Raw genomic sequence first — 26,679 nt, forward strand, 5'->3', positions numbered from 1 at the left:
CTTCCGGTCGGCTCCAGAATTGAACAGGGGGCTTCCGGTTAGGACCTTTGTGGCTCCCGGTGGTTTTCTTTTCTGTGGGAAACGGCTCCAAATGGCTCTTTGAGTGTTTAAGGTTGCCGACCCTTGGTCTAGTGTGATGAAAATAAGAATTAGGGAAGGCATGATAGCAGTGTCCCAGTATCTCAGGGGCTACCCCAAAGAAGAGGGAGCCAAGCTATTCTCCAAAGCCCCTGAAGACAGGACAAGAAGCAAGGGATGGAAACTAATCAAGGAGGGAAGCAACTCGGAACTGAGGAGAAATTTCCGGACAGAACAATTTAATCGTCGGAACAGCTTGCCACTTGAAGCTGTGGGTGCTCCATCACTGAAAGTTTGGAAGTTTGTCCAGAATGATCTTCTTCCTGAGCAAGGGGTTGGACTAGAAGGCCTCCAAGGTCCCTTCCACCTCATATTATTCGGAAGGCTTACTGAATTGTGTAGAGGCCAAACGACACGAAAAGGCCGAACGAAGGCCAGAAAAGGCGGCATTCTGGGAGTTGAAGTCAACCCATCTTTCACGATGCTAAGGCTGGAGAACGTAATTGCCATGGAAAGCATGGTTTAAACTGGGGGGGCGGGCGGCGTCCCTCCTTCCATTGTTCTCTTTCCTTCTTAGACTCGGTGGAACATTCCTCCAAGGTTGGAGGACAATGCTGTCATTTCTAGAAGCTTCTCTACGGTAACCAGAACCCCACTGGCCAATCAGGGTAGACAGAAGGCTTCAACATGGCTATGGCATCATCAGGAATCTTGGTGGGACCCAGTCGAGGTGATTCCGGTCAACCCTTCAAGGTCTTGGAGGTGGCAGCCCTTTATCCCTCTGATAGTGTCAAAGGGAAGCCCTCCTTTGTGGGTGCTCCTATCCTAGACCCAATAGGGTGAAGAGAAGTGGATCCCGACAGTGGATCCCCACCGCCACCTGATCCTCTCTGAACCAAACACAGGTTCCTCTGCCAGATCTTTGAGGAGAGGAACCCGCTGTGGGGGGGAATGGTGTGCCCTTTCTATAGAAAGTTCTCGAGATATCCCGACTAGGATCAAGCAAGACGTCGTCCCATCAACCCCCCTCGGCGGCGGGCCCTTCTGCCCCACCTCTAAAGACCTCCCAAGAGCCGAGATCGAATCGGCCGGTTTCTGGAAGGAAAGGGCTCTCCCCGGGGAAGGAGCTTTCCGCCATGGTGGAACACTCGACTTCCACGCCGTACGTCTCGGTGATGGACCAGTATGGCTACCAAATTGGCAAAGCCATCGGGCACGGCTCCTACGGGACCGTCTACGAAGCTTACTTCTCCAAGCAGAAGTCCATGGTGGCCATTAAGATCATCTCCAAGAAGAAGGCCTCGGAGGATTATCTCACGAAATTCTTACCCCGGGAAATACAGGTTATTCTCGGTGGGGGTGGGGGTCAGAGGTGGGTTCCTCCCGGTACGGTACACCAGAAGATGTAATAAAAATCTGGCGTACCGGATAGGACCGGTAGTAATGATGGTCTGGCCACGCCCCCGAACCTGTTCTCCTGTAAGAAGCTTTGTCAGAAGTTTTTTTAAATTTAAGTTTATTTCCCTGTCGGTTCAGGTAAGGGGAAAAAAGGCTTTAAAAACTAAAAGAGAGGGAGGATAGAGAGAGGGAAGGAGAGAGAGAGAGAGAGAGAGAGAGAGAGAGAGAGAGAGAGAGAGAAAGAAAAAGAAAGAAGGAAACTCGCTTTTCAGCCAGGAGATTCAGCAAAGGGGAAAATCAAATACTGCCGCTTTAAATCGGAACTGAGCATGCCTGGCTGTGGAATTCTGGGAGTTGAAGTCCACAAGTCTTAAAGCTGCAAACTTTGGATTTTAAATTGAAAAGCTGCTCGGAAAGAGGTTTGCAAAGTGACATTCAGCAGTTTGTTAGTGGGTCAGCTGAACAACAAACTGGATAGCTAGCTTCAGCTGTCTGTTATCTGCAGTTCAGCGGTTCTAATCTCACCGGCTCAAGGTTGACTCAGCCTTCCATCCTTCCGAGGTGGGTAAAATGAGGACCCAGACTGTGGGGGCAATATGCTGACTCTGTAAACCGCTTAGAGAGGGCTGAAAGCCCTATGAAGCGGTATATAAGTCTAACTGCTATTGCTAACTCATTATTAGGGTCACACATAAAAATCCACGCTAGGTCTTATCATTATTTAGTTTCTAAAGATATTTGACTTTTCCTGCAGTGGAAGATGGGTCAGGGTGTGATTCGAAAACACACACACACACACACACACACACACATGCGCCTTCTCTCCTTTTCCAGGTGATGAAGAGCCTCCGCCACAAATACGTCATCAGTTTCTACCAGGCCATCGAGACCACCTCCCGCCATTACATCATCATGGAGTTGGCACCAAGCGGCGATGTCTTAGAATGGATCCAGAAATCCGGGGCCTGTTCGGAAGCGCTGGCTGGCAAGTGGTTCTCGCAGCTGACCCTGGGCATCGCCTATCTGCATGGCAAGGGCATCGTGCATCGGTGAGAGGGATTGGAGGGGTGGGGAGTTCAAGGCTTCCTTGGGGTTTTTTTTTTAATTGGCCGGCTTTCGAACGGAGGTCCGGAATCGGGATCTCGACTGAGATCCGTTGGAGTCAACGTTCTTCCGGGCCTTTGAGGAAGGCCGCTCAGGAATCAAACACCACACTGCCTCTCTTTTGTTTTCACAGGAAATCTTTCCCAACCTTGGCAAGTTTATGGGTGGAACTTCCTCCTTCCATCCCTTCCCTCTTTCCTTCCTTCCTTCCTTCTTTCCCTCCCTGCTTTCTATCCATTTTCTGCCTTCCTGCCTTTCCTTCCTTCTTTCCGACTTCCTCACTACCACTGTCCCTCCATCCATTGTGCCTCCTCCCTCCCTCCATCTCACCATCCCTTCTTCCCTACTTTCTTTTCTTCCTTCCTTCCTTCCACCCTCCCTCGCTCTCTTTCTTATTTACTTCCCTCCCTTCCACCCTCTCTTCTTTCCTTTCTGTATGCTCCCTTACTTCCTCCCTTTCTTTTCTTCCTTCTGTCTTCCTCCCTACCACTGTCCCTCCCTCTCTTCCTTGTTCCTCCCTCCCATCCCTTCTTTCCTTCTTCCCTTTCTTTCTTCTGCCCTCCCTCCCTGTTTCCTTCATCTTTTCTTACTTCCTTCCTTCCCTCCCTCCCTTTCTTCCTTCCACCCACCCTCCCTTCTTTCCTTCTTCCCTCCCTTTCTTTCTCCCTTCCACCCTCTCTCCCACTGTTTCCTTCATCTTTTCTTACTTCTTTCCCTCCCTCCCTTTCTTTCTTCCTTCCACCCTCTCTTTCCTTCCTTCCATCTTCCTCCCTACCACCGTCCCTCCCTTCTTCCCCTGTTCATCCCTCCCATCCCTTCTTTCCTTCTTTTCTCCTTCCCTCTCCTTTCTTCCTTCCTCCCTTACCTCCCTCCTTTCCTTCCTTTTCTATCTTCCTCCCTCCCTCCCTTTCTTTCTGTCCTCCTGTCTTCCTCCCTCCCTCCGTCCCTCGCTCTCCCTTGTTCCTCCCTCCTTCCCTGACACCATCCTTTAATTCCTTCCTCTTTTCTCCTTTCTTCTCCTTCCTCCATCCCTTCTTTCCTTCCTCTTTTCTTACTTCCTTCCCTCCCTCCCTTTTTTCCTTCTATCCATCCTCCCTCCCACCATCCATTCTTTCCTTCCTCTTTTATAGCATTTTCCCCCTCCTTCTTTCCTCTCCTTTCTCCTTCCCTCCCTCCCTTTTTTCCTTCTATCCATCCTCCCTCCCTCCCTCCCTCCCTCCTTCCCCAAGTTCCTTAGAAATGGAGGGCTACCTTTATTGGAAAATGGGTGATACAAGGTAGTCCCTGACTTACAACGGTTCATTTAGTGACCATTCAAAGTTACATCGGCATTGGGAAAAGCAATTTATGACCATTTTTCACACTTCTGACTGTTGCAGCCTCTCCATGGCCATGTGGTCAAAATTCAGACCCTTCTCGTATTTATGACGGTTGAGTGTCCCGGGGCCACGTGGTCTCTTTTTGCGACCGTCTGTCCGGCAAAGTCAATGGGGAATCCGGATTCACTTATCAACCGTGTGATTGACTTAACTGCAGTGATTCACTTAACAACTGTGGCAAGAAATGTCGTAAAATGGGGCAAAGCTCACTTTACAACGGTCTCCCTTAGCCACAGAAATGTGGTCATAAGTGGAGGACTACCTATAAATCACGCAACTCTGCCTGCCTTCAGAAAAATACAGGCCGTCCTCGACTTACGACCAGAATGGAGGCCTAGATTTCTGTTTGCTAAGGGAGACCGTTGTTTTGCCCCCTTTTACATCCTTTCCTCCATGGTTGTTAAGTGAATCACTGAAGTTTTTAAACTTAGTCACATGGTTGTTAAGCGAATCTGGACCCCCTCACCCCACCTTGAAGGCCACAAAAATGTCCACGCCACTCCCTGGGACCGTCACAAATGCGAATCAATCACCAAGCGTCTGAATTCGGATGACGTGACCACGAGGATGCGGACACGGTGGTAAGTGTGAACAATGGTCATCAAAAGTCCCTTTTTTTTCAGTGCCATCGTAACTTCCAAAGGTCCCCGTCGTAAGTCGAGGACTGCGCGCGGCAGGATTGGGAGGGCCGTGTTCTGACCTCGGCTTCCACAACAGCACGAAGCTGAGTCCTCATCCCCATAAACCCCTTTAGATAGTTCACAATTACCGACCTTGATCAGGCTTGGAGAGCGGCCAGCCAGTACTTGGCAAGAATGCAGGAATGAACTAACTGTCTCCTGCAAACTCCACTCCCCTGTCGCTCCTCTTTTATTCCCTCTGGGAGGGGCCATTCACCATCCACCAGTGGTGGGTTCCTACCAGTTCGGCCGAAGCAGTAGTGGTTTGGTGACCTGGGTGTCTGGAACCGGCAGCGACCCAGGCCTTCCACACCCCCGAACCGGTTCTCCCGGTGGCGCCATAGGCCCCGCCATCTTGTTTTTGGCTTCTGCGCATGCACAGAACAATTTTTATTGAAGTGCACATGCGCGCTCGGCCATGAGTAGTGCCTGCCGGAAACCATCCCTGCCATCCCCCTGTGGCCTTACTCCCAAGTCGACCCTGGTTCCTTTAGCTGCTCCCGTCGTCTGGCAACTCTGCGCATGCGCACACTGGGAACAGGCTCCAGCTGCTCTTCTGCCTCACTGATGTCCGACTCTGAAGGCAGCTGATAACTGTCGGACGGCTCTAGCCCCTTCTCTGCCTCCAACACGGAGCCCTCATCAGAGTCTTCCCCAGACTCCAGGACTGGCCCATGTTCCTTCTCCAACCCGCTCACTGTCCGAATCTGCAGCCAGCTCTGCTGGCCGCTGGCGGGCCACGCCCAGTTAGTTGTGTGTGTGGCCTTGGCTTCACCTCTCCTCTCTTGACCCGGCAGGGATTTGAAGCTGGAGAACCTGTTGTTGGACAAGCGGGAGAACATCAAGATCTCGGATTTCGGCTTCTCCAAGATGGTGGCCCCCCAGACGCAGCCCCCGCCCACCCCGTCGTACCGCATGATGAGCTGTTTCTCCCACCTCAGCCAGACCTACTGCGGCAGCTTTGCCTATGCCTGCCCGGAGATCCTTCTCGGCCTGCCCTACAACCCCTTCCTCTCCGACACCTGGAGCATGGGGGTCATCCTCTACACCTTGGTGGTGGCCCACCTGCCCTTCGATGACACCAACCTCAAGAAGCTTCTCCGGGAGACGCAGAAGGAGGTCAACTTCCCCAGCCACGTCCAGATCAACGACGAGATTAAGGTGAGGGGGGAAACCCTAACCCTAACCCTCTGGGCGTTGCTGACTGGGGATGATGGGGCCTACAGTTACGACCAAACTGGGGATTTCTCCACCTTGGCAGGCTGCGGATGTGTGGAGTTCCTTCCCTTCCTCCCTCTTCCTTCCTACCTCCCTCTCTTCCATTCTTTCCCCTTTCCTTCCTTCCCTCCTCCCTCCCCTTACTGCCTTCTCTCCTGCTCTCATTCCTTTCTCCTTCCTCTTTCCTTCTTCCGTATCTCCTCCCTCTGTCCCTCCTTCTCTCCCTCCTTCTCCTTCTCTCCCACTTCTCCTTTGTTCCTCCCTCCCTTTCCATTTCCTGCCATTCCTGCTCTCACTCCCCTTCCAGTATTCCTTAATTCCTTTTTCCTTCCTTCCTTCCTCCCTCTTTCCATCTTTCTTCTCTCCTCCCTGCTTCCTTCCTTCCCTCGTCATTCTCCTTTCTTCTCCCACTTCCTTCTGTCCCTCACTCTGTCTCTCACACTTCCTTTGTTCTTTCCTCCTTCCCTCCTTCCCCTTTCCTTCCTTCCCTCCTCACTCACTCCCCTTCCTTCTCTCCCACTACTCCTTCATTCTTTTCTTCCTCCCTCCCTCCTTCGTTCATCCGTCTTCTCCGTTCCTTCCATCCTTCCTCCCTTGTCCCTCCCCTTTTCTATCCTCCTCTCTTTCCTTCCTTATTTCTTCCCTCCCTCCCTCCCTCCCTTTTCCTTCCTTCTCATTCTGATATTCCTTTCTCCTCATTCCTATCTCCTTCCTTCCTCCCTCTCTCCCTTCTTCCTCCCTTCCCCTCACTTTCTCTCCCACTTCCTTTGTTCCTCCCTCCCTCCCTTTTCCTTCCCCTCCCTCTTTTCCCTTTCCTTCCTTCCTTCCTTCCTTCCCTCCCTCCTCCGTGGCACGTCAAAACCGCGGTCCACTAAAGCGCGCCCAATTAAAGCTCGTACGTGACGTCATCAGCAGCGCGACAAATACGACCGCAGATATTTTAAAAAGTGATTTTAAAGCAAGCTGATTCACATAAAGGTAAGGGTTAGGTTTAGGGTTAGGGTTACGTTAAGCGTTAGGGTTAGGTTTTCGCGTTAATTTTAAGTTTACCGCTCACAGCGTGATGTTTTCGTCGCGCTGTGATGACGTCAGGTACGCGCTTTTGTCGAGCGCGCTTTAGTCTACCGCGGCTTTATGGTGGAACCCCCTCCTCACTCACTCCCCTTCCTTCTCTCCTACTACTCCTTCATTCCTTTTTTCCTCCCTCCTTCGTTCATCCCTCCCTCTTCTCCCTTCCTTCCATTCCTCGCCTCTTATTCTCTTTTTTCCCTTCTCTCCTTTTCTGTCTTTCTTTTTTCTCCTTCCTTCCCTCTATTTCTTCCCTCCCTCCCTTCTTTCCTTCCTTCTCATTCCTATCTACTTCCTTTCTTCTCCTCATTCTTTCCTTCCTTCCTAGTTTTTTTTTTTATTATCTCTCCACTCGTCCATCCATCCCCATCGCCTCCCGTCCCTCACAGCTACCTTTCTCCTCAGTCCCCCCTCTCTCTCTTTCATTCATCCCACTCTTCTTTTGCTTCCAAATGCCTTCTTTTAACTTTAGCAGATTTTTTTGTGTGTGTGGGGGGGTCTAAGCCACTTAGAAAATCGACTGTCCAGCAGGGCTGAGCCTTGCTCCCTTCCCAGTGGGGGCCAGGGTGGGTGGGTGGGTGTCTGGACACCACTAGAATCTTTGAAGAAGAGATTGGACTGACATCTGTCAGAAATGGTGTAGGGTCCCCTCCTTGAGTGGGGTGTTGGTATTGGACTAGATGACCTACAAGGTCCCTTTCAACTCTTATTCTGTTATTAACTCACCACAGCCAACTCGTCACTGGACAACAAGAATTACACAAATATCAAGAAAGGGTGGAATAGCGTTGTGAAAGAAAGATGGCCGAAAGAGAGCCAAAAACGAAATGCGAATGACGAAAATTTAAAATATTTTTATTCTTGTTATTCTAAATATATAAAAACGTCTGTGTGTACGTTCCAGCATAACTCTGGAACGCCTCGAGCAATCTCAACCAAACTTGGTACACAGATGACTTACCCTCTGGAAACAAATACTGTGTGGGTAAGACACTCCTAAAACCCCTTGGGGTGTGTGTTCTGTTAAGATACAGCCTGTTGTGCCTTAAAACGGCTTCTACCGTACTGCTGTAAAATGGCTTCTCCTGTGCAGTGCAGTGGCGTTGCCATGGTAACGGTTTCACAGTACTCCACAAGGGGGGGAAATCCAACATTAGAAATTACGTTTGGTCCGGATATTTCCCCCCTATAAATAAATAAATACCCGAGCAACACCGGATTATCGGCTCGTTTCAAATAAATAAAAATGCATCTCCTTCCAGGATTTGATCCGTCGCATCCTGCGCCCGGCCTCGAAACGGCTGAACATCTTGGAGATCCTGAAGGTCTCGTGGGTGCTGAAGTTCTTGGCGGAGAAGCCCACCACCGAATTGAAGGCCCTGGAGGCCATCTGCGGACCCCGCACGCCGGAGGCGGGCAAAAGCGCCCTCACGCCCAACACCAAATCCAAGTCCCTCACCTTTTCGCCGGATAAAAAAAAAGCCGCCAGCCGGACTCGGAGCACGGGCCAGATCAAGCCGTCTAAAAACGTGGAGAAAAGCAGCTGAGTAGTCTATTAAAAAAAAAACAAAAAAAAAACGAGGGACTTTACCCGTTTTGCGTCTGGCCGTTGAGCTGAGCTGCTGGATTTCTAGCTGCGGGGACATGGCCATTTATGTCCTGGGGAAGGCAAGGGTGGGGGGCTTTTAAAAGGGGGAAGGGGGGGGAAGAATGGACCTGTATTCGTCCCTATAGAGGGGGGTGGCTTTGGAAATTCGTCTGTTTGCTACAGGCAGTCCTCGACTTTACGACGCTTCGTTTAGTGACCGTTTGAAGCAACACTGGCACCGATAGAAGCGACTTAGGGCCACTTTTCACACTTACAACCTTTGTGGCAAGCCCAGGGTCGTGTGATAAAAAATTCAGATGCTTGGCAACTGACTGGTGCAGAATCCTGGACAGAGCTGATATTCAGCCGGTTTGTACCGGTTCGCCTGAACCGGTTGCAAAAATTGTGGGCGGAAATTGTGATGGACCTGCCCCGGCTCTATGCCGTCCTATTTAGGCTGGGCGCATGGGCGGAAGGAGAGCGCGCGAGCAAAGCAACGGAAATTTGAGGCCCTGTGAACTTCAACTCCCAGGATTCCCCAGTCAGCTTGGAATTGTGGGAATTGAAGTCTAACACTGGGGATGTCAACTAGTTTGGGTAATGAAACGTCTGGAACATAACAACCAAGTTCAGAGGGCACCAAGTCTACCTCTCTTTAAGCATGGAACCCTGGGAGTTGAAGTTCACAAAAGCATGGAATTCTGGGAGTTGAAGTCTATGCGTCTTAAAGGGGCCAAGGCTGAAAAACCCTGGGATAAATGCTTCATCAATTGAAGTCCACAGATCTTAAGATCTGGAATCCTGGGAGAAGCACAGAAGCATGGAATTCTGGGAGTTGAAGCTCACCTGTCTTAAGCAGCTAGAACCCTGGGAGATGAAGTTCACAGAAACATGGAATTCTGGGAATTGAAGTTCACCTCTTAAACTTAGAATCCTGGGAGGTGAAATCCACATAAAGCATGGAATTCTGAGAGTTGAAGCTCACCTGCCTTAAGCAGGTAGAACCCTGGGAGTTGAAGTTCACAGAAGCATTGAATTCTGGGAATTGAAGCTCACCTGCCTTAAGCAGGTAGAACCTTGGGAGTTGAAGTTCACAGAAGCATGGAATTCTGGGGGTTGAAGTTCCCCTGTCTTAAGCAGAGAACCCTGAAACTTGAAATTCACAGAAGCATGGAATTCTGGGAGTTGAAGCTCACCTGTCTTAAGCAGGTAGAACCATGGGAGTTGAAGTTCATAGAGGCATGGAATGCTGGGAGTTGAAGTTTATCTATGTTAAGCACAGTATCCCGAGAGTTGAAGTTCACAGAAGCATGGAATTCTGGGAGTTGAGGTCCACGCATCTTAAAGCGGTAAAGACTCAAAAACCCTGTCATAAAGGCTTCATCAATTGAACTCCACATATCTTAAGACCTGGAATCCTGGGAGGTGAAATCCACAGAAAGCATGGAATTCTAGGAGTTGAAGTTCACATAAGCATGGAATTCTGGGAGTTGAAGTCCAGGCATCTTAAAGTGACAGAGGTTGAAAAACACGGTTCCAGCACAAAATCGCGGAGGACAAAATCGCGCTCGACGAAAGCGCGCATTTGACGTCATCACAGCGCGACGAAAACATCGCGCTGTGATCGAAAAATGTAAAAATAAAGCTAAAACCTTACCCTAACCCCCCCAAACCTAACCCTAAACCTAACCCTTAACCTAACCCTAAATCTAACCCTAAACCTAACCGTTAACGTAACGCTAAACCTAACGCTAACCCTTAACCTAATGCTAAACGTAACCCTAACGGTCTAAACCTAACCCTAACCCTTAACCTAACCCTAACCCTAACCCTAACCCTTACCTTTATGTGAATCGGCTTGCTTTAATTTTAATTTTATTTCAATTTTTATTTTTTTTCGTCGCGCTGTGATGACGTCACATGCGCGATTTCGTCGAGCGCGATTTTGTCCTCCGTGCTTTTGACGGGTCACGGAAAAACACTGGGATAATTGGTTTAAGATGGCAAAATGAGGGAAAAGATTCATTCGGTCAAAAATCAGGAGTTGTTTTTCTGATTTTTGATTACCAGAATGTTGGTGTTTTTTTTTAAAAACCTCGGGCACTTTAAGAGGTATGAAGTAGCCATGCTGGCTGGGGACTTCTGGGAGTTGAAGTCCATACCTCTTAAAATGGCCAAAGTTATAAAAACATCAGTTTTGGGTGTAAATTCCAGCAAGAGCAGGAATTTTTTGCGGGGGGAATGGAGAAAAACACATCACATGCCACTCAGTTCAGACAACACATTTCAGGACACTTTATTCACCGGGCACAGAAAGCAACATAGCAACAGGCCACCGCAGGAGTACACGCGTGTCAGTGAGGAAGGGTCACATTCCCCCCCCCACACCATCCCAGCTCCTGCCCACAATTCGATTAAAAAAAAAAAGAGAAAAAGACAGACCGAGCAGAAAAACAGAAAAAGAGAAAAAACACCAGGCGCACGTCGAAGCAAACTGTTAACCAACGAACCCCATCCCACCCCAAACCGTGTCAACAAGATACACGCTACCGATTAAACCAGGACAAAACAGTACCGCCAGTCCAACGAAACCACGATTTTTTTTCGTCCCTTATTCCCCGATGCCCCACTCCCCTTGCCCGCCCGCACCTCCTTCCATCCAGCCTTCCAAGGCGGAACGCCGGCCCGCTCCCCCCCCCCAAAAAAACCACCCACCCCCCAAAATTCCTTTGCAACACGCGGGAGGAGGAGAATCCTAGACTGCATCCTTTGCACCACCGGAGTATGTGTTGGGTGTATTGATATGTTTGGCAACAGACAAAGCGGACACCCACTTCCCCAAAAGGAGAGAGGGACCGACAGTCAACGCCCCAAAATCGGACAGATAGCCAGACAGCGAACGACAAGAACAGAGGGTCAAAAACGCTCAAGAATTTGTTTTTTTTGCCCCCCAAACTTCATTTTTCGGGCTGTGTTTGCGTGTGTCACACCGTCCGCTCTTTCTGAGCCCGACAAAAATCCTGTATTTTTTTTTTTTTTTTTGGGAAAACTGAAAAAAAGAAAGAAAGTTAATCTCTAGATGATTTCAAGATTCAGTCTTCATCTGGGGGGGGCGGAGAGGGAGGTCTTTTAAGCCACGACACCCCTCCCTCCCGGAAACAGGCTCCTTTTCTCTATTGTAGATATAGATATATAGATATATAGATATATTTATATAAATCTGTCTATAAAACTCTTTACATTCGGCACGTAAGGTCATTTTTAGGCAGGGTGTGGGTGTGACTTCTGGCCCTCCCCTTTTTTTCGTCCTCCTCCCCCCCACCACCACCGCCCCTCCCCGTGACTTTCCTGGCCATGGAAACCGGAGGGGAGAAAATTGGTCCTCCTCTCCATCTCTGCCTATTTCTTCGAAGAAAAACCGAGGGAGGCGAGGAAGGGGAGGAATTTCCCACAATGCATCACGACACCCAGGCGGCAAGCTGTTTCATTTCCTCGTCTTCCTCATCCAGGGAGGCCGATGGCACTTTGGAAGCTGCGGAGGGAGGAAAAAGCAGGATTTGAACTCGGGACGTCTGTGAAAGAGGCCCACCATCTCTGGGTTCAAGTTCTACTGGGCCTGGACTAGCGTCCCACAGCTGGCACCGGGGCAATAGTACATGTGGCCTCCCCCCAGGCTTACCACGGTTCGTTTTGTGACCATTCGGGTGCTGGAAAAGGGGACTTTCTGACTGTTGTTCACACTTACGACCTTTGTGGGGTGGTCGCGCGATCAAAATTCGGGCGCTTGGCCATTGACTTTTATTCATGACGGTCACAGTGTGCCGGGGTCACATGACCATCCCTTTTGGCGACTTTCTGGCAAGCAAAGTCAGCACGGGGATGCCAGATTCACTTAACAACGCTGTTGGTCCTAACTTAATGACGGCAGGGATTCGCTTCACAACGGTGGCAGGAAAGGTCGTAAAACGGGGCAAAACTCACTTGACACATGTCTCCCTTAGCGAACGACAAGAGATGTTGGGCTCAATTGTGGTCGTAACTTGAGGACGGCCTATTCGTCCGCCACAACTAGAAGGGGTCAGGCTGAAGGGAGGGAGGGTCTTTCGTGACAGGAGGTCTTCGACTTACAGCCATTCATTTAGTGACTGAAGTTACAGCTCACGGGCCAGTCCTCATACTTATGACCGGTCCTCATAACTATGACCGCTGCGGTGAAATCATTAAAATTTGGTCGCTTGTCAACTGGAATGTATTTTTACGCCGGCTGAAGCGTCCCGGGGTCAGGTCACCGCCATTTGCGGCCTTCCCCGCTGGCTTCGGACCAACGAAATCAATGGGGGAAGCTGGATTCACTTAATGAATGTCTGATTCGCTTAACAAATCCCATGTTTCACTTAACTTAAAGGGCCGTAAAACTGTTTGGGAGTCCATTAACCCCCGCCTTGCTGAGCGACAGAAATGTCAGCCGCTCTTGCGGTCGTTAAGTCGAGGACTTCTTGTGTTAAGCCTCAGGGGCGTGGGTGTCTTCGTACCTGGCACGCTGGGGAGGCGAGAAGAGGGGATATTGGGGAGCTCCGGGCTGGCCTCCCCAACATTCAGAAGCTCCTTATCCAGATCTTCCTGTTCCATCTCTTCCAGTTCAGCCAGCAGCTCGTCCTGGGAAGGCAGAAAGGCGAGATTCGCATCCAAAGCTCCAATGCAGGGAAGTGGAGGAGGAGGAGCAGACAGAGGAGGGGAGGAGGAGAGAAGGAAAAGGAAGAGGAGGAGAGATGGGAAGGAGGAGGAAGAGGAAAAGGAAGAGGAGGAGAGAAGGAATAGGTAGAGAAGGAGGAAAAGGAAGAGAGAAGGAATAGGAAGAGGAGAAGAGAAGAACGAGGAGAAGGAAAAAGAAGACAGAGGAGAAGAGGAAGAGAGAAGGAAAAGGAAGAAGAGAAGAAGGAAGAGGAGGAGGAAGAGAGAAGGGGAAAAGAGGAGAGAAGGAAAAGGAAGAGAAGGAGAAAAGCAATAGGAAGAGGAGGAAGAAGAGGAGGGGAGATGGGAAGAAGGAGTAGGGAGAGGAAGAGGAGGAGAGGAATAGGAAGAGAAGGAGGAAAAGGAAGAGAGAAGGAATAGGAAAAGAAGAGGAGGAGAAGGAAGAGGAGGAGAAGGAAGAGGAGGAGGAGAAGAAGAGAAGGAAGAGGAGGAGGAAGAGGAAGAGGAAAAGTGAAGTGGAAGAAGAAAAGAGGAGAGAAGGAAAAGGAAGAGAAGGAGGAAAAAGAAGAGAGGAGAAGAGGAAGAGAGAAGGAAAAGGAAGAAGAGAAGGAAGAGGAGGAGGAAGAGAGAAGGGGAAAAGAGAAGGAAAAGGAAGAGGAGGAGAAAAGCAATAGGAAGAGGAGGAAGAAGAGGAGGGGAGATGGGAAGGAGGAGGAGGAAGAGGAGGAGAGAAGGAATAGGAAAAGAAGAAGAGGAGAAGGAAGAGGAGGAGAAGAAGAGAAGGAGAAGGGAGAAGAAAAAGGAAGAAGAGAAGAAGGAAGAGGAGGAGGAGGAGGAAGAGGAAAAGTGAAGGGGGAAGAAGAAAAGAGGAGAGAAGGAAAAGGAAGAGAAGGAGGAAGAGGAAAAGGAAGAGGAGAAGGAAAAAGAAGAGAGGATAAGAGGAAGAGAGAAGGAAAAGGAAGAAGAGAAGAAGGAAGAGGAGGAGGAAGAGAGAAGGGGAAAGGAGAAGAGAAGGAAGGAAGAGGAGGAGAGAAGGAATAGGAAGAGAAGAAGGAAAAGGAAGAGAGAAGGAAAAGGAAGAAGAAAAGAAGAGGAGGAGGACGAGGAAGAGAGAAGGGGGAAGAAGAAAAGAGGAGAGAAGGAAAAGGAAGAGAAGGAGGAAGAGGAGGAGAGAAGGAAAAGGAAGGGGAGGGGAGGAGGACTGTGGGGTGGGGAATTCTGGGAGTTGAAGTCCACCCATCCCTCCGGAGGCCTCCCCGTGGATCTCTCCGCGCTCCTCACCTCATCTACATCGTCCCCGAAGCCGACTGGCTTAGATATGGCATCCGAGATCTGCTGGGCGATGTCCTGCTGTTCGGTGATTTCGGACATCAAGTCGTCCACTTTGTCGATGTCCCTAGAGGGGGAGGAATGGGGGGCGGCGGGGAAGAGAAAGAGAGAGCTGTGGGGTCATCCTTGGTGATCTCTGAGCTTGGCTGTTTCGGCTTGAAGGCGTTTTGTGACCTGACTAAGTAGCTTCATCAGTGCTAAGTAGAAGGGGGTGTGGGGTTTGTGAAGACGAAGAGAAAATGGTGGAGGGGAGGAAGAGGGGGACGAAAAGGGAGAGGGGAAAGAGGAGGGGTTGGGGGAGGACTGTGGGGTCCTCGGTGCTCTCTGAGCTGAGTGGTTTTCTTGAAGACGTTTCATAACCCAGCTAGGTGACATCATCAGTTCTAGAAGGGAGTGGGGTTTGCAGAAAGGAGGAGGAGGAGGAGGAGGAGGAAGAGGAAGAGGAGGGAAAGCTTTCTTGGTGCTCTCTGAGTTGGGTGGTTTTCCTGAAGACGTTTCATGACCCAACTAGGGAACCTCATCAGTGCTAGGAGGGAGTGGAGAGGAAGAGGAGGAGGAGGAAGAAGAGGAGGAGGAAGAGGAGGAGGAAGAAAAGGGTCCTTGGTGCTCTCTGAGCTGGGTGGTTTTCCTGAAGACGTTTCATGACCCAACTAGGTAACATCATCAGTGCTAGAAGGCAGTGGGGTTTTGGGGAATAGCAATAGCAGTTAGACTTATATACCGCTTCATAGGGCTTTCAGGTCTCTCTAAGCGGTTTACAGAGTCAGCATATCGCCCCCAACAACAATCCGGGTCCTCATTTCACCCACCTCGGGAAGGATGGAAGGCTGAGTCAACCCTGAGCCGGTGAGATTTGAACAGCCGAACTGCAGAACTAGCAGTCAGCTAAAGTAGCCTGCAGTGCTGCACTCTAACCACTGTGCCACCTCGGCTCCCTAATGAGGGAGGAGGAGGAGGAGGAGGAGGGAGGAGGAGGAATCTATGAGATCCTTGGTAGTCTCTGAGCTTGGTGGTTTTCCTGCAGACATTTCATAATCCCGCTAGGTAACATCATCAGTGCTAGAAGGGAGTGGGGTTTGAAGAGAGATTGGGAGGGGGAGAGAGGAGGAGGAGGGGGGGAGAGGAGGAGGAGGAGGAGGAGGAGGAGGAGGAGGAGGAGGAGGAGAGGAGGAGGAGGAGAGAGGGGGAATCTCCTTGGTAGTCTCTGAGCTTGGTGGTTTTCCTGCAGACATTTCATAACCCAGCTAGGTAACATCATCAGTGCTAGAATGGAGTGGGGTTTGAAGAGAGATTGGGAGGGGGAGAGAGGAGGAGGAGGGGGGGAGAGGAGGAGGAGGAGGAGGAGGAGGAGGAGGAGGAGAGGAGGAGGAGGAGAGAGGGGGAATCTCCTTGGTAGTCTCTGAGCTTGGTGGTTTTCCTGCAGACATTTCATAACCCAGCTAGGTAACATCATCAGTGCTAGAAGGGAGTGGGGTTTGAAGAGAGATTGGGAGGGGGAAGAGGAGGAGGAGGGGGGAGAGGAGGAGGAGGAGGAGGAGGAGGAGGAGGAGGAGGAGAGGAGGAGGAGGAGAGAGGGGGAATCTCCTTGGTAGTCTCTGAGCTTGGTGGTTTTCCTGCAGACATTTCATAACCCAGCTAGGTAACATCATCAGTGCTAGAAGGGAGTGGGGTTTGAAGAGAGATTGGGAGGGGGAGAGAGGAGGAGGAGGGGGGAGAGGAGGAGGAGGAGGAGGAGGAGGAGGAGGAGGAGGAGGAGAGGAGGAGGAGGAGAGAGGGGGAATCTCCTTGGTAGTCTCTGAGCTTGGTGGTTTTCCTGCAGACATTTCATAACCCAGCTAGGTAACATCATCAGTGCTAGAATGGAGTGGGGTTTGAAGAGAGATTGGGAGGGGGAGAGAGGAGGAGGAGGGGGGGAGAGGAGGAGGAGGAGGAGGAGGAGGAGGAGGAGGAGAGGAGGAGGAGGAGAGAGGGGAATCTCCTTGGTAGTCTCTGAGCTTGGTGGTTTTCCTGCAGACATTTCATAACCCAGCTAGGTAACATCATCAGTGCTAGAAGGGAGTGGGGTTTGAAGAGAGATTGGGAGGGGGAGAGAGGAGGAGGAGGGGGGGAGAGGAGGAGGAGGAGGAGGAGGAGGAGGAGGAGGAGGAGAGGAGGAGGAGGAGAGAGGGGGAATCTCCTTGGTAGTCTCTGAGCTTGGTGGTTTTCCTGCAGACATTTCATAACCCAGCTAGGTAACATCATCAGTGCTAGAATGGAGTGGGGTTTGAAGAGAGATTGGGAGGGGGAGAGAGGAGGAGGAGGAGGAGGGGGGGAGAGGAGGAGGAGGAGGAGGAGGAGAGAGGGGGAATCTCCTTGGTAGTCTCTGAGCTTGGTGGTTTTCCTGCAGACATTTCATAACCCAGCTAGGTAACATCATCAGTGCTAGAATGGAGTGGGGTTTGAAGAGAGATTGGGAGGGGGGAGAGGAGGAGGAGGAGGAGGAGGAGGAGGAGGAGGAGGAGGAGGAGGAGGAGGAGGAGGAGGAAGGGGAATCCATGAGATCCTTGGTAGTCTCTGAGCTCGCTGATTTCCTTACAGACATTTCGTGACCTGACTAGCAAACATCATCAGTGCTAGGAGGGGGTTTGTGTACAGGAGGAAGAGGGTGTGAGGGAGAGAAGGTAGTGTAGGGAAGCGGGGAAGAGGTGGATGAGGAAGACTGTGGAGTCCTCGACGGTCTCTGAGCTTGGTGGCTTCCTTGCAGACGTTTCGTGGCCCGATTAAGTAACATCATCAGTGCTACAAGGGGAGTGGGGTTTGAAGAAAGGAGGAGGAGGAGGGGAGAAGAAGCAGGAGAGGAGGAGGAGGAGGAGGAGGAGGATGACGACGACTGCAGAGTCCTTAGTGCTCTCTGAGCTTGGTGATTTTTTTGCAGACGTTTCGTGGCCCGACTAGGTAACGTCATCAGGGCTAGGAGGGAGGGGATTTGTGGAGTGGGGAGGGGGAGGGGGAAGAGGAGGAGAGAAGGAAAAGAAGTGGAGAGGAGGAGGACTGTGGGATGGGGAGTTAAAATGGCCGAGGCTGGGGAAAAAGAAACCACTGCTCTAAGCTAAAGGCAAAACACGGACCGGACTTTTGAATCCAACGAGAAACCGGGCTGCTTCTTCTAATTGACACGGCCCCGGGAAACACGCTACTCACATGTGCTGGTGCGCCTCTTTCATGGCCCGGGCCGCGTCCGACATGGTCTTGAGCACTTCCGTGTTGGTGGTGGCGTTTTCCAGGGCCTCGCGCTGGAATTCGATGGTGGAGAGGGTCCCGTCGATCTGGGTCAGCTGTTGCTCGTAGCGCTTCTTCCTCTTGAGGGCTTGCAGAGCCGCTGAAAGGAAAAAGTATCAACTGCAGCCCCCCTCCATGTTTCTAGTTCTCGCGCTCAAAGAGAAGCGTGGGGATGTTTTATTAAGACCGCCCCCAAAGACAAGGCGGGAAATTTTTTGTGGATTTGCGTTGGTCGTGCCAGGAGGCTTGCAAACAGCCAATCCCACCCACCCACAAGGAGTCCTCGATTTGCAACGGTTTGCTTTGCGACCGTTCCAAGTTACGGCGGAACTGGGGGGGAAAAAAGTAACAGACATTCCCCAGGCCTGGCTTTACAACCTCCATTGGCAGCCTTCCCACCCGGCTTCCAACATGCAAAGTCAATGAGAGAAGCCGGATTCACTTAACGACCGCTGGGATTCGCTTAACGACCCCGGCGATGCCCTTAAGTGTGGCAGAAAAGTGGCGGTAAGATTGGGCACGACTCACTTCACAAGTGTTTGCCCCACGGCGCTCCCCCTGCATGGGCACACAGGAGGTGGCAAACGGGTGGGAGCGGGCGATGCCCGACAGTAGCTGCAGCTCGCTAGCCCCTCGGGCGCCGACTGGCTGACAGAGAACGGGCAGGTGGAGGTGAGCTGAAGGCAGGTGTTTCACCCCCAGGCGTGCCAGGAGTCTGCAGGGCAGGGGGCTGAGGTGGGAGAGCAGTGGGGCAAAAGCTGTTGAACCCGGAGCAAGAATTCCTCACTGGCTTGCCACTCCTGGACTCCGCATCCTTCCTCTTCTTCCCGCTCTTTCTGCTACTTCCTCCTCCTGCTCCTCTTCTTCTTCCTCACTTTCCTCCTCTCCTCTCCCCATCCCTGGTCTGTGTGATTAGTGATTCTCTCTCTCCCCCGCACTCTCTCTGTCTTTGTCTCTCTCTCTCTCTCTCTTTCTCTCTCTGTCCCTGTTTCTCTTGCTGTCTGTCTTTTTCTGTCTCTCTCTCTGTGTCTTTGACTGTCTCTCTCTGTCCTTCTCTCTCTCTCTGTCTCTCTCACTCTTTCTCTGTCTCTCTCTCTGTCTTTCTCTCTGTCTCTCTCACTCTCTTTCTCTCTCTGTCTCTCTCTCTGTCTGTCTCACTCTCTCTCTGTCTTTGTCTCCCTCTCTGTCTTTCTGTCCCTGTCTCTCTCTGTCTTTCTGTGCCTCACTCTCTGTCTCTCTCTGTCTTTCTCCCTGTCTTTCTCACTCTCTCTTTGTCTCTGCCTCTCTCTCTCTCTCTGTCTGCCTCTCTCATTCTGTCCCCCCCTCTCTTTCTATCTGTCTTTCTTTGTCTCTGTCTCTCTGTGTCTTTGTCTCTCTCTGTCTTTCTTTCTCTCTCTGTCTTTCTCTGTCTGTCACTCTCTCTTTCTCTCTCTCTCTCTCTCTGTCTTTCTCTCTTTCTCTGTCTGTCACTCTCTCTTTCTCTCTGTCTGTCTCTCTCTCTCTGTCTTTCTCTCTTTCTCTGTCTGTCACTCTCTCTTTCTCTCTCTCTGTCTGTCTCTCTCTCTCTGTCTTTCTCTCTTTCTCTGTCTGTCACTCTCTTTCTCTCTCTCTCTGTCTTTCTCTCTTTCTCTGTCTGTCACTCTCTCTTTCTCTCTGTCTGTCTGTCTCTCTCTGTCTTTCTGTCTCTGTCTGTCTTTCTGTCTCTCACTCTCTGTCTCTCTCTGTCTGTCTGACTTTCTCAGTCTCTCTCACTCTCTCTGTCTCTGCCTCTCTGCCTCTCTCATTCTGTCCCTCTCTTTCTATCTGTCTTTCTCTGTCTCTCTCTGTGTCTGTCTCTCTCTGTGTCTGTCTCTCTGTCTCTCACTCTTTCTCTCTCTCTGTCTTTTTCTGTCTCTCACTCTCTTTGTCTCTCCCTGTCTCTCTCTGTCTCTCATTTTCTCTCTTTGTCTCTGTTTCCGTCTTTCTCTGTCTCTCTCTCTCTCTTTCTCTGTCTCTCTCACTCTCCGTCTCTGCCTCTCTGTCTGCCTCTCTCATTCTGTCCCTCTCTCTCTGTGTCTCTGTGTCTTTGTCTCTCTCTCCCTGTCTGTCTCTCTTTCTTTCTCTCATTCTCTCTCTCTCCCTCCCTCCCCCCCTCTCTCTGTGTATGTGTGGAAATGGAACAAAATTCATTTAACAAATATCTCACTGAGCCACAGAAATTTGAGGCTGAATTTTGGTCGTGAGGCCTACCTGTAGTCTTTTTCCGGGATTTCACCACTTAAGCTTATTTTAGAATGGGTGGACTTCAACTCCCAGAATTCCCTAGTCAGCCTAGTACAGCCTGCTGGGGAATTCTGGGAGTTGAAGTCCAGATATCTTAAAGCATCTGAGGTTTAGAAATGGCTGCACTCTAGAAATTTTAAGATTGTTCCAGTTACTTATTAGCCTGACTTTCGTTTAGGTAAATCCGGACAAGGTCAGCCAGCCGGTATAAAGATATGCTAAAACAAAGAGATCTAGGATCTTAGGATTTAAACGGATACGGGCGTTGTTTTGAACTTTTTGCAATCTGCCTTTAAATCTGGCCCAGCAAAGGACACATAAATAATATCAGGAGTCATCCGTTTTATGGAAAGGGGTTTTCTATGCCTCTGATGAAGCCGCTGAACTCAAAGACAATCAGGCCTTTTGGGGGAATCAAAATCAAGATTTGGGGGGCCCTGAGATTAAATTAATTAAAAGATAATATTTGCAGTTCGGGGTTGAGCTGTGGGGTCCTTGGGGGGGGGGGCATTGGGACGTCCTTGGGACGTTTCATGACCGAAATAGGTAACATCATCAGTGCTAGAAGAGAGTGGGGTTGCAGAGAGGAGGAACAGACTGGGTTGTGGCCTGCCAGAGGCCAGTGGAGCTAGCAGCTGATTCAGAGAGTGAGGAGGGTTGGGGAGGAACCTGGGCCAGTCCTGGAGTCTGGGGAAGGCCTCGGATGAGGGCTCTGTGTCGGAGGCAGAGAGGGGGCCAGGATCGTCCGACAGTTATCAGGAGTCAGACATCAGTGAGGCAGAAGAACAGCTGGAGCCTGTTCCCCATGTGGGCATGTGCAGAGCGGCCGGGCGAAGGGAAGAGCTAAAGAACAGGGGTCGACTTGGGAGCAAGGCCACAGGTGGACGGTGAATGGCCCCTCCCAGAGGACATAAAAGAGGAGCAAAGAGGAGTGGAGTTTGCAGGAGGCCAATGAAGTTCACTTCATTGGTTCATGACTCTCCGAGACTCCTTGCCAAGTTTTGCAGAGATCGGCCTGGCAGCTTTCCAAGCCAGATGAGGTCTGTGACCGTAAATCCTCCCTCGAAAGACTTTGCTGGATGGGAAGGAGCAGAATTCACAGCAAATTCATTTTAATTAAATTAAGTCTACTATTTAATTAAATCTGCCTTTGCCTCCCAGCAATTTGCCTCCTTGCAGCCAACAGCAAACAGTGCCGACGATATGCACCGTTTGTGGTATTACATTTCAATCTATACTCGTACAGATGCTGTTAAAATTGTATATTTTAAACTGTTTTTTGTTAAAGATTTATACCTTGTATTGGTTCTGGGAAGTCAGGGTGGGGGAAGTTTGGAGGGGGGAGGGTGGGAGGGAGCAGAGTTTACTAAGTTGGTGGAGGGGTGTTGGATTTTAAGGTATTATGATTGTACATATATACTGCTATTTTTTCTTTTTTATGTATATTGAAATGGAATTATAAATACCATCAACACAAAAGGGAGTTTGCTCAGAAGCTGAAATGCACCAAGTGAATGAGAGGAAGAGTGGGAAGCAGAGGAGAGAAGAAAGATAGGAAGAGAGGGATAGGAGAGAGGGGGGAAGATGGGGTGTATAAGGAGGAGTGGTAAGGGGAGAGAGGAGAAGGAGAAAGGAAGAGGAGGTAGAGTAGAAAATGATGGAGGGAAGACAGGATGTAGAAGAGTGGGAAGCAGAGGAGAAAAGAAAGATAGGAAGAGAGGGATAGGAGAGAGGGGGAAGGGGGAAGTTGAGGTGTATAAGGAGGAGTGATAAGGGGAGAGAGGAGAAAGAGAAAGGAAGAGGAGGTAGAGTAGAAAATGATGGAGGGAAGACAGGATGTAGAAGAGTGGGAAGCAGAGGAGAGAAGAAAGATAGGAAGAGAGGGATAGGAGAGGGTGAAGGGGGAAGTTGAGGTGTATAAGGAGGAGTGGTAAGGGGAGAGAGGAGAAGGAGAAAGGAAGAGGAGGTAGAGTAGAAAATGATGGAGGGAAGACAGGATGTAGAAGAGTTGGAAGCAGAGGAGAGAAGAAAGATAGGAAGAGAGGGACAGGAGAGAGGGTGAAGGGGGAAGTTGAGGTGTATAAGGAGGAGTGGTAAGGGGAGAGAGGAGAAGGAGAAAGGAAGGAGAAGTAGAGTAGAAAATGATGGAGGGAAGACAGGATGTAGAAGAGTCGGAAGCAGAGGAGAGAAGAAAGATAGGAAGAGAGGGATAGGAGAGAGGGTGAAGTTGAGGTGTATAAGGAGGAGTGGTAAGGGGAGAGAGGAGAAGGAGAAAGGAAGAGGAGGTAGAGTAGAAAATGATGGAGGGAAGACAGGATGTAGAAGAGTGGGAAGCAGAGGAGAGAAGAAAGATAGGAAGAGAGGGATAGGAGAGAGGGGGAAGGGGGAAGTTGAGGTGTATAAGGAGGAGTGGTAAGGGGAGAGAGCAGAAGGAGAAAGGAAGGGGAAGTAGAGTAGAAAATGATGGAGGGAAGACAGGATGTAGAAAGGGGGAGGAGAGAGGGGGAAGAAAGTGTCGGATAAATATGGTGTATGGAGAGCAGAAGAGCCAATAACTAGATTTTCCTTTTTTTTCTCTTTGGTAATTGATGCCAAGATGAATTGATGTAATTACTTAATAATACAACATGATATTGACTACGTAATAGTATACATGTGATTATACGCTATGAAAATGGAAAATAAAAATCTTTCTATGGGAAAAAAATGAGGTGGCTTTCTGGAAGTCTACGTTATTCTCTGCTATTTCAAAGAAGACACAATAGCAACTGGGCCTCTTCAGATCAAGCATTTATTTTAAAAATTATTATTAAGTAATTACTTCTTCGTTTTGCTAAGTTATCTAGAACAATAATAAAGCAGTCTTAAAAAAAATAAGCCTAATAATTTGAACACTCTCTAGGCATTTATAGTTATGGACCTAACTCCATGCAGCCAATAGCAAACAGCCTCTTGCAGTTTAGCCTGATTAGCACAAGAACAAAAAATAAATAAATCTGCCTCTGTCTCCCAGAAATTTGCCTCCTTGCAGCAAAGAGCAAGTTTCATTTTCCATTTCAGTTTCAGCACCGGCTTCCCAACGATCAGCTGTTTCAGGCTGCAGGGATTCTCATAGCCTCCTCAAGTCCCATTTTCACCATTTGCTGCAAGGAGGTAAATGACTGGGAGGCAGAGATCAAAGGGTGGGGGCCGGCAGATGGGCAGGGGGGGCTATATTCGGTGTATAAGACGCACCCAAATTTTCACCCTCTTTGGGGTGGGGGAGGGGGGGAAAGTACGTCGTATACTCCGAAAAAATTCAGGGCATGGCAGCTTTCCAACGTGGCACGACAAAACCGCGCTCCACTAAAGCGCGCCCGATTAAAGCGCGTCGCTGACGTCATCAGCAGCGCGACAACAGCGAGCGCGGAGAAAGAAGGGCGCTTTAAAAAGCGCTTTGAAAGCAAGCCGATTCAAGTTAAGGTAAGGGTTAGGTTTAGGGTTAGGTTTAGGGTTAGGTTAAAGGTTAGGGTTAGGTTTAGGGTTAGGTTTAGGGTTAGGTTAAGGGTTAGGTTTAGGGTTAGGTTTAGGGTTAGGTTTAAGGTTAGGTTTAGGGTTAGGTTAAGGGTTAGGTTTAGGTTTAGGTTTAGGGTTAGGTTAAGGGTTAGGGTTAGGTTAAGGGTTACGGTTAGGTTTAGGGTTAGGTTAAGGGTTAGGTTTAGGGTTAGCGTTAGGTTAAGGGTTAGGTTTAGGGTTAGGTTAAGGGTTAGGTTTAGGGTTAGGTTAAGGGTTAGGTTTAGGGTTAGGGTTAGGTTAAGGGTTAGGTTTAGGGTTAAGGGTTAGGTTTAGGGTTAGCGTTAGGTTAAGGGTTAGGTTTAGGGTTAGGTTTAGGGTTAGGTTAAGGGTTAGGTTTAGGGTTAGGTTAAGGGTTAGGTTTAGGGTAGGTTTAGGGTTAGGTTTAGGGTTAGGTTTAGGGTTAGGTTAAGGGTTAGGTTTAGGGTTAGGTTTAGGGTTAGGTTTAGGGTTAGGTTTAGGGTTAGGTTAAGGGTTAGGTTTAGGGTTAGGTTAAGGGTTAGGTTTAGGGTTAGGGTTAGGGTTAGGTTTAGGGTTAGGTTAAGGGTTAGGTTTAGGGTAGGTTTAGGGTTAGGTTTAGGGTTAGGTTAAGGGTTAGGGTTAGGGTTAGGGTTAGGTTAAGGGTTAGGTTTAGGGTTAGGTTAAGGGTTAGGTTAAGGGTTAGGTTTAGGGTTAGGTTAAGAGTTAGGGTTAGGGTTAGGGTTAGGGTTAGGTTAAGGGTTAGGTTTAGGGTTAGGTTAAGGGTTAGGGTTAGGTTTAGGGTTAGGTTTAGGGTTAGGTTTAGGGGGGTTAGGTTTAGGTTTAGGGGTTAATTTTAGCTTTAGCGTTCACAGCGTGCTTTTTTCATCGCGCTGTGATGACGTCAGCTACGCGGTTTCGTCGAGCGCGCTTTAGTCGAACGCGGTTTTGTGGTGGAACCCTTTCCAAGCTAGATAAGGTCTGCGGTCATAAATATTCCTTTGAAAGACTTTTTACCAAGCCTTTGCTGAATGTGAATGAGAGGAATTCACAATCGTTTAATAAAAGGGGGTTTGTCGGGACCAGGACTGTGCTTTTTTGGGGGGGAAGCCTAGGTCACAGCCCCCTTCTTCTCCTACCTCTCTTGTTCTTCGTGCCATGTTTCTTAGCCGACTGCAGCTCCTGCTGGATCTTCTCTTCCAGGAATTCCTGCTTTTTGACCAAGATGGCTTCTGTCTCGTGCAGTTTCTGAATGGCCTCCTGCGGAGTGGGGGCCTTGGCCTTCTTGCCTGGAGAGTAGGAGAAAGGAGGAGGAGGAGGGTGGGTGGGTTTTGTTCTATCGAAGACATTTGACCAGGGGAAGAACCATCTCAAGATGACGGCTGCGAAAGTGCTTGGTTCAAAAATGGTGGCCCTGTCATCCTTGTTGACTTGGGGTCCCATCATCCTCGTTGAGTTGGGGCTCCCATTATCCCCACTGAGTCGGGGCTCCCATCATCCCCCTTGAATTTGGGGGGGGGCATCATTTCCCTTGAATTTGGGGTGGGCGTCATCCCCCTTGAATTGTCGATCCCATCATCCCCCTGTTAAGTTGGAGATCCCCTAAGTGGGGATTCCATCATCCCCGTTAAGTTGGGGGGTCTCATCATCCTCTACTGAATGGGGATCCCATCATCCCCATTGGGTTGGGGGGGCCCCATTATCTCCATTGAGTTGGGACCTCCATAATCCTCATTCTGTTGGGGATCCCATTATTCCCATCAGATCGGGCATCCCATCAACCCATTGAGTTGAGGGTCCCATTATCCCCATTGGGTTTGGGGGGTCCCATCATCCTCCACCGAGTGGGGATCACATCACACCCATTGAGTTGGGGGTCCATCATCCTCCACCGAGTGGGGATCACATCACACCCATTGAGTTGGGGGTCCAATCAACCCCATCAAGTTGGGGGTCCCGTCATCCCCATTGGGTTGGGGGGTCCCATTATTCCCAACGGACTGCGGGTCCCATCAACCCATTGAGTTGGGGGTCCCATTATCCCTATTGGGTTGGGGTTCCCATCATCCCCACTGAGTCGGGACCCACGTAATCCTCGTTGGGCTGTGGATCCCATTATTCCCAGTGGATAGGGGCTCCCATCAACTCATTGAGTTGGGGGTCCCATCATCCCCCATTGACTTGCGAGGGGTTCCCATCATCCCCATTAGGTTGGGGGTCCCATCATCCCTATTGAGTTGGGACCTCCATCGTTCCCGTGAGTTGGGGAAGCCCATCGTCCCCATTGGTTGGGGGTCCCATTATTCCCATCGGATTGGGGGGTGTCCCATCATCATCCCCATTGAACTGTGCCTCCCATCATCTTGATTGCATGCCCCAACTCAATGCATTAGTGGAATACACCATTTTGGGGGGCATGGGGGGGTTGCATGCATTGTTAACCTTAAGCTTCCCATAAAATTAATTCAGATTTTAAAAAATCCTATAAGAAAAGAAAAAAAAGCAGCATTTGTAAAGGGGGCTATCAAACCTCACGTGCAAATCTTCCCCACCCACCCATCCTTTTCACAGACTCCCCCCCTCCCCAAATAATGAGCAGGTCCTTTCCTGTATTGGGAGGGGGGGCAATGCACCTGGGGAGCAGCAGCAAATTAAAATCTCCAAGCGACACTTCTTGTAAATAAGACCCCATTTTTAGGGCGAGGTAAATCACAACCCCCCCCTTATTTTTCTCTCTTTTCCTCTATTCATCCTTTCTTTCCTTCTCTTTTTCCTCCCCTCCCCCCCTCTCGCGCCACTTGGTCGCTCCCAAGCCTCGGGATCCCCAATGGGCTTGGGGAGATACCAACTCTCTGTCCGGGGGGGGGAAAGTGGAATTAAGAGCCTCACCTTTCCCAAAGAGCTTCCCTAAACCACTCATCTCGCCTGGTGGGAAATTCACTGGGTTTCCTCTTCCGGCTTCACCCACCTACCAGCCTCGCCCCGCCCCCCGTCACGTGCCACGAGGGTGGCAACAGACTTTAAAGGGCTGCGGGATCCGCGCAGGCGCTCGCCAACCGCCGGCTCGCGTGCGAAAAGCAAAGCGTGGAAGGAGAGGGACGCGCAAAGAGATAAA

At 50.1% G+C, this 26,679-nt stretch overlaps 2 protein-coding genes and 1 long non-coding RNA gene across 3 annotated transcripts; 1 reads left to right on the plus strand and 2 right to left on the minus strand.

The window, feature by feature from the left end:
* Positions 1–1,214: 1,214 nt before the first annotated feature.
* Positions 1,215–8,472, plus strand: TSSK4 (testis specific serine kinase 4). The gene is made up of 4 exons (XM_087714254.1): positions 1,215–1,421; positions 2,311–2,525; positions 5,437–5,800; positions 8,188–8,472. The coding sequence occupies exons 1-4, from the start codon at positions 1,215–1,217 to the stop codon at positions 8,470–8,472; spliced, it is 1,071 nt and encodes a 356-aa protein (XP_087570380.1).
* On the minus strand, positions 7,765–10,255 carry LOC106555179 (uncharacterized). Its single transcript, XR_001313977.2, has 2 exons — positions 9,710–10,255; positions 7,765–8,477 (listed from the first exon to the last, which is right to left on the minus strand). It is a non-coding gene; the product is annotated as an uncharacterized LOC106555179 (long non-coding RNA).
* A 953-nt stretch (positions 10,256–11,208) lies between these two features.
* CHMP4A (charged multivesicular body protein 4A) lies at positions 11,209–26,567 on the minus strand. The gene is made up of 6 exons (XM_087714255.1): positions 26,454–26,567; positions 24,704–24,853; positions 17,715–17,892; positions 14,487–14,601; positions 13,046–13,169; positions 11,209–12,045 (listed from the first exon to the last, which is right to left on the minus strand). The coding sequence occupies exons 1-6, from the start codon at positions 26,482–26,484 to the stop codon at positions 11,972–11,974; spliced, it is 672 nt and encodes a 223-aa protein (XP_087570381.1). The 5' UTR covers positions 26,485–26,567; the 3' UTR covers positions 11,209–11,971.
* Positions 26,568–26,679: the final 112 nt, after the last annotated feature.

This window comes from Thamnophis sirtalis, unplaced genomic scaffold (genome assembly GCF_051295495.1).
Source record: "Thamnophis sirtalis isolate CommonGarterSnake01/CBP01778 unplaced genomic scaffold, rThaSir2_p1.2 scaffold_4, whole genome shotgun sequence".
In the NCBI taxonomy this organism is placed as follows: Eukaryota; Metazoa; Chordata; class Lepidosauria; order Squamata; family Natricidae; genus Thamnophis; species Thamnophis sirtalis.

What these genes read in the sequence shown, in the direction of transcription:
- TSSK4 (XM_087714254.1), top strand. Translation starts at nt 1,215, where the DNA reads ATGGTGGAACACTCGACTTCCACGCCGTACGTCTCGGTGATGGACCAG. An exon ending in GGCAAGGGCATCGTGCATCG is followed by an intron (nt 2,526 to 5,436) that starts GTGAGAGGGATT and finishes TTGACCCGGCAG; the next exon opens with GGATTTGAAGCTGGAGAACC. An exon ending in AGATCAACGACGAGATTAAG is followed by an intron (nt 5,801 to 8,187) that starts GTGAGGGGGGAA and finishes ATCTCCTTCCAG; the next exon opens with GATTTGATCCGTCGCATCCT.
- CHMP4A (XM_087714255.1), bottom strand. Translation starts at nt 26,484, where the DNA reads ATGAGTGGTTTAGGGAAGCTCTTTGGGAAAG. An exon ending in AGGGAAGCTCTTTGGGAAAG is followed by an intron (nt 24,854 to 26,453) that starts GTGAGGCTCTTA and finishes CCTACTCTCCAG; the next exon opens with GCAAGAAGGCCAAGGCCCCC. An exon ending in TCGCCTCCCCAGCGTGCCAG is followed by an intron (nt 12,046 to 13,045) that starts GTACGAAGACAC and finishes CTCCCTCCGCAG; the next exon opens with CTTCCAAAGTGCCATCGGCC.